Raw genomic sequence first — 10,455 nt, 5'->3', positions numbered from 1 at the left:
GGATCTCCTTGCAGTCCAAGGGACTCTCAAGAGTCTTCTCCAACACCACAGTTCAAAAACATCAATTCTTCAGCACTTAGCTTTCTTCACAGTCCAACTCTCTCATCCATACCTGACCACTGGAAAAACATAACCTTGACTAGATGGACCTTTGTTGGCAAAGTAATGTCTCTGCTTTTTAACATGCTATCCAGGTTGGTCATAACTTACCTTCCAAGGAGTAAGCGTCTTTTAATTTCATAATAGTCATTATCAATTCCTTTGAGCAAGTTAAACCTGGAGCATCCTTCATGCCCACTTGAGTTTACATGTGGGGAGGTGGGTTGTGTAGTGAAAGATGTAGTGACTCGCTATGGTTACAGAAGGAGTCATCGATACAGCTAAGAATAACCACGTTGTAGTCATCTGTTGTATCAAGTACAACTCTTGATCATGTATCTTTGTCTAAAAGTTTATAATTCTTGTACTTGTTAAAGGTTATCACTTGTTATAAGCTTTTATAATTCACTCTGAAATATCTCAGAGTTAATATTTCTAAAAATAAGTAAAATAGTGGTTCTCAAACTTTTTGGTCTCAGTACTCCTTTACACTCGTGAAAACTATTAGGGACCCCAAAGATCTTTTATTTATGTGGGTTATATGTTTTGATATTTACTGTAGTAGAAAGTAAAACTGAGGGCATTAAAAAAATATGTATTCATTCAGTCAATAATAACAAACCTACCATACCAAACAACAAACATTACCGTAAGTAACTTTTTTAAACAGAAAGTAACTGTTTTCCATAGCCAAAAAATTTGTAAGAATAGTGGCATTGTTTTATATTTATGCACATCTCTTTAATATCTGACTTAATAGAAAACAGCTGGATTCTCATGTGCTTTTGCATTCTCTCTGTCATGATATTATACATAATGCAGCCTTTGGAAAATTGCACTGGACTCTCATGAGCAAATGAGCATGAAAGAGGCAAATAAATCCTAATGGTGTTGTAAGAACAGTTTTAACCTTACAGACCTTCTGAAAGAGTCTTTAAGAGCTGTTTTCACACTTTGAGGACTACTGGTGAATTATTTAACGATGAGAGAGCATTGAGAAAAAGAATCCCAAACTGGAGTTTCTGAATTTGAAGATCCTTTTACCATTATTGGGAAAAGGAGTAAAAATAAGAAAATGTCACAGGCTTTTCTGTCTTTAGGTAATATTTCCATTGCATATTTATCACTGTGAAGGAATTTAACACCACTGAAAAATTCTAGATCATTTGGACAGTAAGAGTGCTCAGTTTAATTTTTATTACACAGCATTATGGTATACTTTCTGATTTGCTGCTTTTTGAAAGCCATACTACTGTAACTTTTAATTTTCTAATATCCAGTAGAGGCTAATTTACTTGACAAATTGAAAGAAAACTAACGGCTCAATGTCTTTTTCTTCCAGCCCTTCCCCACAAGAAGATGGGCAGATCATGTTTGATGTGGAAATGCACACCAGCAAGGACCATAGCTCTCAGGTGTGTGTGTATGTTTGTTTAATTTTGTGATTTACAATAATTAGGAAAATACAAATCTCTAAGTCTGTTTTGCTAAAATACAGTAAAGATTATGAGTAAAGACTTTAGTAAAGACTTTAAAAAATAGTTTGAAGCTCTTTTAACTTATTGAGGTTCTGATGTTGAAATTTACTTATGCCTATGGTCATGAATGTGCTCCTTTACAACCAAGAATTTGGGATCTTGTCACCTAAAAGAATTGGGAAATTCTTTTGTCTCTACCATTCTGATATTCCAGGCTAGTGTCTTGAATTTATAAATATTTGAAAACTGAGACTGATGACTAATTTAAGGTCACAGAATAAATGAAAGCTGTTGTAGAACCAGGTGTGAAGCTTTTTTTACACCTAGAATCAAGTCAGTGACTGTTGCGATGATTTTCAGCAGCAAGAGATAAAACTCACCTAAATTACACACGCCAAGTTCCTTAAGGTGAAGAAGTAAATTTTCACTAGGAGTTGACACTGTTGGAAATATAGGTGGATATAGTATTGAAAGCTTACAAAGATTTTTATGATAAACCTTGTGATAAATAAGTAATGGATGTTAATGAAGTAGAATGTTCATAACCAGCCCTTGACTTTATTGACATGTCAGATCACCTCCCAGTGTCAGATCACCTCCCAGTGTCAGAGTGCAAATTCTTGAGAACAGGAAGCATTGTTTTTTTTCTCCCACATTAAGGTACTTGAAGAATGTATGTTGAATGAATGTTTCAGTGAATGCTAACAAAAACTGTTTTGTGGGGTTCTCACTCTGCAGTGTCCTGACTCCCTTTGCACTGGAAATATTTTGCATGTTACCTGGGATCCACTCAGTGTTCTTTCTGTTTGAGAAGCTGCACACTTTCTCCTTTTGTTGACTGTGCTTCATTTGTGCTGTTTTCTGAAACCTAGAAAATCTATGGGACTGACTACTAACGATTTTACAGTGAGCTTTATGTTGTAGAGAAGCTTGTAGCAGCAAGGCACTCATGTAGGGATCTGGCTGCCTGTGATTGTGGAGTTGCTCGCCTCTGTCCATCGGTTTTGTTGTGTGCAGTTAGCTGTAGCTAACAAGGAGGAAGCTATATGACGCTTCCATGCCGGGGGTGGGGTGGGGGTGGAAAAAGTGTACTAAGGAATCCCAGGATGGAGAAGTGAATTAATTGTTTGCTTCAGTCTTTTCCTGAATTAGCTGTCTCCATCCATATAGCCTTTTCTACAGACAAGTCGAAAGTCCAGAGTTAGTATTTCCCTAAAAACATTTTAAGGAACATTTGCTCGATGGGAGGTTTCATAAAGTAGTTCTGAAGTCAGATATCTGGGAAATACACTGCAGTCCCCAGGTTCACTCACCTTCCCTCTCCAGTGGCACCAGGGCATGAGAAACACATTAAAGGCTCTGTAAATTACTGCAGTAAAGAAGTCTGTTGATTTCCACCAAGTGCAGGCGTTCCTCGGTATTCTCAGGGGACTGGTCCCAGGACCACCACCACCTACCCCCAATACTACAGTCTACGGATGATCAAGTCCCTTCTGTAAACTGGTAGTGCAGTCAGCTTCCATACTCGAGGATGTGTGACCCACCGATACTGAGAGCTAACTGCTTCCCGAACTTATTTGACCTTAGACCTCCCTCCCCCTCCACACACACCTTTTCCCCCTAATAATCTACCTGATAACTAACAACCACAGATAAGAGCAGTCCCGGCTCATGGGGTGGCAGGTGTACAATTAGGCTCACCTGAGAATTGTATTTTAAGTGGAATTCTAGAGCCGACTGCATCCATCCTAGAATTCCAAAGGAATTTGTGAAATTCAGGAGAGAAAAGAGTTTGGTCTCTTGTCAGATTGTGATAGGATCGCTCTTGTGATCCCTATTCAGAAACGAGTACCTAAAAGAACTCTGTTATCATCAAGCACTGCGTAAGTGATGCTAACAATCAGATCAGTCTATTTAAGCCAGGTTATGTTTTTTGAAAAGCAGTCTAACTCCTGTAGAAAAACATTATATCCTTCAAAGTAGGACTCTTAGTAAGGGAGAAATCAATAGGTGTAATTTACTTACACTTTCAAAAAGCTTTTTATATTGTTTGTTTTTAATTGAAGAAGTGATCATTTAATTACTTTAGGGTTTAAAAGGATGAATTTTTTCATAAATGGGAAGGAAGCTTAGGGTTAGGAAACAGTTAAAAACAGTTAACAAAGGCCTATTACTGGCTTTTATTGAATATTTTTATATCGTCCACATGAAGAATACATGACTTTTTTAGCCTTTTTAGGAAGACAAAAGGCGCTCATTTATTAGAATTTTTTAAAAAATTTTAATTGTAGGCTAATTGCTTTACGATATTGTGGTGGTTTTTGCCATACAGTCACATGAATCAGCCATGGGTGTACATGTGCTCCCCATCCTGACCCTCCCTCCCACCTCCCTCCACATCCCATCCCTCAGGGTCATCCCAGTGCACCAGCCCTGAGCACCCTGCGTCATGCATCGAACCTGGACTGGCAATCTATTTCACATATGATAATATACATGTTTCAATGCTAGTCTCTCAAATCATCCCACCTTCGCCTTCTCCCACAGAGTCCCAACAGTCTGTTCTTTACATCTGTGTCTCTTTTGCTGTCTCACATATAGGGTCATCATTACCATCTTTCTAAATTCCATATGTATGTGTTAATATACAGTATTGGTGTTTTTCTCTCTGACTTACTTTGCTCTTTATAATAGGCTCCAGTTTCATCCACCTCATTAGAACTGATTCAAATGCATTCTTTTTAATAGCTGAGTAATATTCCATTGTGTATATGTACCACAGCTTTCTTATCCATTCATCTGCTGATGGACATCTAGGTTGCTTCCATGTCCTGGCTATTGTAAACAGTGCTGCGATGATCATTGGGGTACACGTCTCTTTCAATTCTGGTTTCCTAGATGTGTATGCCCAGCAGTGGGATTGCTGGGTCATATGGCAGTTCTATTTCCAGTTTTTTAAGAAATCTCCACACTCATTTATTAGAATATTTTTTAAAGTTTTTCCCACATTATTTTCAGTTCAGTGAAAGAGATGACAGTATCCCCATGAATAAACTGGAAACACGAAGCTTTGTCTTAATTAAGTTACTTAGCTAAGGTCCCCAAGGAAGTAAGTGATAGGGCTGAAACCCCGGCTGTCTGGTCCTGTGCCCCCTGTTGTACTAAAGTAAGCTGATGAATGGGATTGATTTCAGGAGCACTCACAAGGTTGTGAGAATGAACTGAGACGTCAGGTGAGTCGTTCATGGTACAGGGAAGCCTAAGATGTAATGCGTTTAGGAGAAAGATTGTTCAAACTGAACTTTTAGGATGATGGTCCTCTTGAATCTCACGTTTGTAGCAGAAAATGGACCACAGATTGTCTCTCAGAGGCAATTCTTAATGTGTTTCTGGGACCAAAAAGGCCAGCGTGGGTTGGAAGATGATACAAACTGAAAATGCCTTCCTTTTCTCTCCTGTAAAACTGTGGTTTATCTGTACCGTGGTATGGAATTTAATATCCATGTTCAGAGACCTCAGAGAGCTTGGGGTGGGCCAGAGAAGGAAAATGTAAGCAATTAGAAAGTAAGGGACTTCCACATGATGACACCCTGAAATGATCAGAATCTTCTATTATAATAGACGTGGATGTGGGACGAGGGGTATTGATTTGGATAAAGGCATGACTCTCACTTCATTAGATGAAGCACATTTTTACAGTATTCTAAAATTCTAAAAATCAGAAGGCAATTTAAAGCCTAAAACTGGTAAATTTACGGTTAATAAAAGTAAGCAAAAGGTAGTGAATGAGGAAAGGTTACAGCCCTTATTCTTAAGGTCAGCATTCTAAACTGATCAGGGTTTTGTTTTTTTTCCCCTAAATCATAGTCTGAAGATCATCATCTCTAAAAATTAGCATAAAATCTTATTATATTTTCATTCTTTTGGAAAGGATGAAATATTACCTTATTCACAAATGTAAATCTAAATCTTTGAGTGGTTTTAAAAGAGGTGATTGAGACCAAGGATAGAAACTCAAGTGACCCACAGTGTGTTGAATGAGACATTGTGACAGGCTGATCTCTAAGTAAATTGTAGCAGTTGATCAGTTTTGATTTAGTGTTTTCAGATTTACTCCAGAGAGCCAACTCATGGTTCCCAGTAATCTCAAAACCCAGTGGGAACAAGCTTAATCCTAAAGGCTGCATTGTGTCATTCAGGGGAATTTGTCAAGCCCAGCAGAACTAAGAATGACAGTACCAGAGCAGCAGAAATCCACAGGGATTTAATTTCAGTTTGACAGCAAAAGGGGCCATCTATACCTAGAGATTCTCTGAAGTTACCTTCCTGGGGCAGCTGTTTCATAGAGAATTTTCATAACTACCTACTGAAAAGAATGAAAGTTTGGGTCAAAAAGTTAACTGTCCAAACAAAAGAACATCAAAATAATTCTTAGCTTCGAGATCCTTTGGTTTCAGGTCATTTGAGACCCTTTGGTTTTGGGTCATATTCCTGAAAACTGAATAAATAAATCTGTGTCATTTTTCAGAAATTGTTCATCCCTGTGGATTCTGTTGAAAGAGAAGGTATTGGAAATGTTGTGTTCTCAGGCCGAAAGTTTAGGTTCTCATTAGCAAGAAAGAGATTTGATATGAAAGATGTCAAATTCTTACTCAGTATTAAATTACTTTTTAAAACTTTTGGCTTATGTAGTTTGTTGTTCAGTCATGTCCGACTCTTCGTGACCCCATAGACTGTGGCCTGCCAGGCTCCTCTGTCCATGGAGTTTTCTAGGCCAGGATACTGGAGTAGGTTGTCATTTCCTTCTCCAGGGGATCTTCCTGACCTAGGGATTGAACCAGTGTCTCCTGTGCCCTCTCATTGGCAGGCAGATTCTTTACCTGTAGTGCACCGGTTTTGAATAAAGTTTGGGAAATACTTGGATAGCAGTTTGTCTAAAAACTATAATCTCCTTCCAGGAAATAAAAAAAAACTTAATCCCTAAGAGTGGGGGCTATAGAGACAGTTTGCCTGGGTTTGAATACGGCCCTGCTACTTACTACTCATACAGTCTTAGGTAGTTATTTATGTCTCAGTTTCCTCATCTGTAAAATGGAATAGTAATAGTTCCTTTTTTTAATAGGGAAAAGTGCTTAGTACATGGAAAGTGCTTAGATCGATACTTGTCTCTTGATAAATGCTTAATAAATACTATTTATTTTAAAATATTTGTTAATAATTATTTAAATTGTTTCTGCAACACCTCTCCCAGTTTTTTTTTTCTGTTTGTTAGCATATACTTTTTGATATGTTCCCTTTAGTTTTTAATTATGAAAACTTTCGAATGCATACAAAAGTAAATAGACCCTATTATGATGGCCATCCATACACGTACCACTCGGATTCAACAATTATCAGTGCTTTCCACACTTCAGTTAACATGTTCTAATGTACACTTTTTTCAGATTCATATTCTTAAATTGAGATATAATTCAAGTTTCAGGTTCATTTTATGTTTATGTAACCACAGTAAAACTCACTCAAGGTTTTTTTTTTAAAGATATTAAATACTCTGATCTTAGATTATTTTATCAGCTTTTTTAGAAACATGGCATGTTTCTTACATAAAAATTACTGATGCCCAAGTCTTTGATTCTTGTATATTTTCTGTCCGTATTTGTCTTCTGTAGTAGGAAGGCTCTATCTTCCCTTTCTCCTTTTTTAAAGTGTGCATTCTCCTCTACAGTCAGAAGAAGAAGTTGCAGAAGGAGAGAAAGAAGTGGATGCTCTGAAGAAAAGCGTAGACTGGGTGTCCGACTGGTCCAGTAGACCTGAAAACATTCCACCCAAGTAAGTCGGTGCATGTCCCTTTGCAGTGGACACGGTGCAGCAGCGTGGGCCCGCCAGTGTCCCAGACACTGTCTGACGTGTGTCTGACACCTTCCTCTGCGTTTCTTCCCCCAGGGAGTTCCACTTCAGGCACCCTAAGCGTTCCGTTTCCTTAAGCATGAGGAAAAGTGGAGCCATGAAGAAAGGGGGGATCTTCTCCGCAGAGTTTCTCAAGGTGTTCATTCCATCTCTCTTCCTCTCCCATGTTTTGGCTTTGGGGCTAGGGTAAGTACTGGTCAATGGCTGAAGTTTTTTCCACTCATTTTCTGCACAGATTTGGTTTTCAGGATGTAAGGAATACATGTGAAAGCAGTTTGTGTAGTTTTCCTTTTCATGTGTTAGCACAAGTGGAGTGAGCTTAGAAGAACGAGTCGATACGATACACTATTGATAACACGTTCCCCCACTCTGAAAGAACAGCATTTCTAGGAAAGCTTCCGTAAGCTAAAATGGCACAAGGTGAAGCAGCAGTCACCTGAGGACACGTCTTGCTAGCGGGTGCAAGATAAAGCACAGATGCTCACAGACTCGGTTCACGTCTCTGGAGGCTGGGTGCTGAGATGCTGTGTGGTCCCTAGGAAGGAGCTTGGCAGGGCAGTTCTCACTGCTTGGGGCGCCCTGTCTCCCTAACAGCTCTCTGCAAAACCAGTCCTAAGTGGTATTTTCACTTTTTGCCTTTTTTTTTTGATACAAGTGAAACTCCTCTTCAGATTTCTTTCAGTGAACAAAAACACGTACTAATGTAGGTCTAACTTACGTAGTGAAGTGACATAAATCAAACTTTCAAAAAGTGGGGTACACCTGTCCCAACAAGGATTTGTAATGGTAGAGTTTTTTCCTCATTTGAAAACAAGTTGTTTCTATGATTTAATCCCTGAAATGATCATTTTTTTAAGTGAACTCTTCTGTATTTGATTTTTCTTTTTGGGTTTTGTTGCTGTTGTCTATAAATTACTCAGGATCAGCTGAGTTTGAAAGTAGATGAACCTTTAGTGTGTAAAGCTGGGGTTGGTGTGAATATTTCTTGTGGGAAAGCACACTTCTATTGAATAGTCCTTGAGTGAAACTGAAAAATTGGTTGATACAATTAGTACGATTCTTCTCTCCTTATAGTCTTTTTTTTTTAATTCTTCTAAAATTGACCCCACATTTACCTGTAATTCATTCATTTTTCTGGCATGTCTTTTAAATTCCTTGTTTTTTTTTTTTAATTTGAACAATTGAGGAAATATATTTTTTAAATACTGGTTGGCCAGAAAGTTCATTCTTAACATAACACCTTGTGGACAAAACCCAAACAAACTTTCTGGCCAACCCTGTATTTTAGGAGTTAGGCACTTGGTGTTACTTATATTCAGGATATATCCGGCCTTCTCTTTGAGCATGCCCAGTGGGTCATTTTCTGGGTAGAATGCACAGAAGATACAGCGTCTTTTAACTTCCCTATAAGGAGCTCAGCCTGTGGGAGAGATGTTCGCAGTCGTGAACTTGCAAACACACCTGACTGTCTCACACACCTCTTGTGTCTTTCTGGGTGCCTGCTTCCGTGAGGGTGAGGACAGCCTCAGCGCACAGCAACACAGAGAGTGTGTGAAAGTTGTGTGGCTGGCGTGGGGCAGGCTCAGAGCTCAGACTCCCCGCCCCGGGGTTGACTGCACAGGAGTTCATTTGCCCTCGGGAAGCTGGCTGGCTTTTGCACCTTGAATTATCTTCCTTTTGTGAATCTTTGGACTGTTTCTTTTGCTGGTGTAACTACTGATACAATCAGATGGAGGAAAAAAGGATTTTGGAAAGTATTATTGGGGGACTTCCCTGGGGCCAGTGTGTAGAACTCTAAGCTTCCAGTGCAGGGGTCCAGGTTTGGTCCCCAGTTGGGAAACCAGATAACCCACACACACGCCACAGCTAATAAGTCAGCACGCCGCAGGGAAGATCCCAGGAGCTGCAACTGAGACCCAGCGCAGTTAAAATAAACGTGGAAAAAATTAGTTTCATTACATTGGGGTGTGGGCTGGTTCTGTATTTTTCCTTAACTTAACTTCCCTTCTGCTTCTGTTCTATAAGGGTAAAACCCTTGCTGGGCATGGGAAAGTGATTAAGGCCCTTAAGAATTAAACTGGTACACTGCCGGGGAAGGAGAGGGGTGAGATGAATGAAGAGAGTAGCATGGAAACCTACATTACCATATGTAAAATCAGTAGCCAGTGGGAGTTTGCTGTATGATGCAGGGAGCTCAAACCTGGTGCTCTGTGACAGCCTAGATGGAGTGGGAAGGGGAGGTTCAAGAAGCAGGGAACATGTGTATACCAATGGCTGATTCATGTTGATGTATGACAGAAACCAACACAATATTGTAAAGCAGTTAACCTGTAATTAGAAGTAAATAAGTTTAAAGAGAAGAAAAGAATCATGAAACAATTTTTTAAAAAAGAATTAAACTGTTGGAACATTTATAGCACGGGCAGCTTTGTAGTTAGGTATATTGCTGTATTTCTTAGCTTAAATATCGGTAGAATTTTTTGTCCACCACAGCAGACCACCTCAAAGGAGGTTGGCTCTGCTTGTCTCTTCAGAAGCATCTGTTTTCTCTGGCTTGACTGTGTCTAATCACTGCCCTTTGCTGTCCAGTCCTGCCCCACGAGTAAACATAATCACATAAAACCAGTTTAGCTGGTTGGTGATTAGCTTCAGGTAAGTCAGTGATGATTTCAGGGTGTCGGAACCGTGCATGTAGACCTTTAGAAAGCCCTTTTTTGCAAACGGCTGAAGACGTTCCTTTGTACAGCAGTCTGTGGACAAGTTGGTATAGAGCTCTTGAAACAGATGAAACACGACACACTCTGTTTCCCTTTCAGCATCTACATTGGAAAACGACTGAGCACGCCTTCTGCCAGCACCTACTAAGGGAGGAGAAGAGTCCCTGGGCCAGCGTGTGACTTGTGAAGTGGTGTCTTGTCACAGTAGTTTATTTGAACTTGAGACCATTGTAAGCATGACCCAACCTCCACCC

At 39.5% G+C, this 10,455-nt stretch overlaps 1 protein-coding gene across 3 annotated transcripts in view; it reads left to right on the top strand.

Annotated features, from left to right (window-relative positions):
* Positions 1-10,455, top strand: part of BNIP3L (BCL2/adenovirus E1B 19kDa interacting protein 3-like) — a 24,381-nt gene that overhangs the window by 12,886 nt on the left and 1,040 nt on the right. For 2 of the 3 annotated variants that reach the window (XM_010840158.1, XM_010840159.1), the window contains exons 3-6: positions 1,442-1,514; positions 7,303-7,406; positions 7,521-7,670; positions 10,301-10,388. In XM_010840158.1, coding sequence (XP_010838460.1) covers positions 1,442-1,514; positions 7,303-7,406; positions 7,521-7,670; positions 10,301-10,349 — 376 coding nt within the window. In that variant the 3' untranslated portion in view covers positions 10,350-10,388. Of the gene's footprint in view, positions 1-1,441; positions 1,515-7,302; positions 7,407-7,520; positions 7,671-10,300; positions 10,389-10,455 lie in introns of those variants that run through there. The other variant, XM_010840160.1, reaches the window with a different exon arrangement.

The sequence above is a fragment of the Bison bison genome, unplaced genomic scaffold, assembly GCF_000754665.1.
Source record: "Bison bison bison isolate TAMUID 2011002044 unplaced genomic scaffold, Bison_UMD1.0 scf7180017864141, whole genome shotgun sequence".
Classification (NCBI taxonomy): domain Eukaryota; kingdom Metazoa; phylum Chordata; class Mammalia; order Artiodactyla; family Bovidae; genus Bison; species Bison bison.
This window is presented reverse-complemented; position numbering and strand designations above follow the sequence as displayed.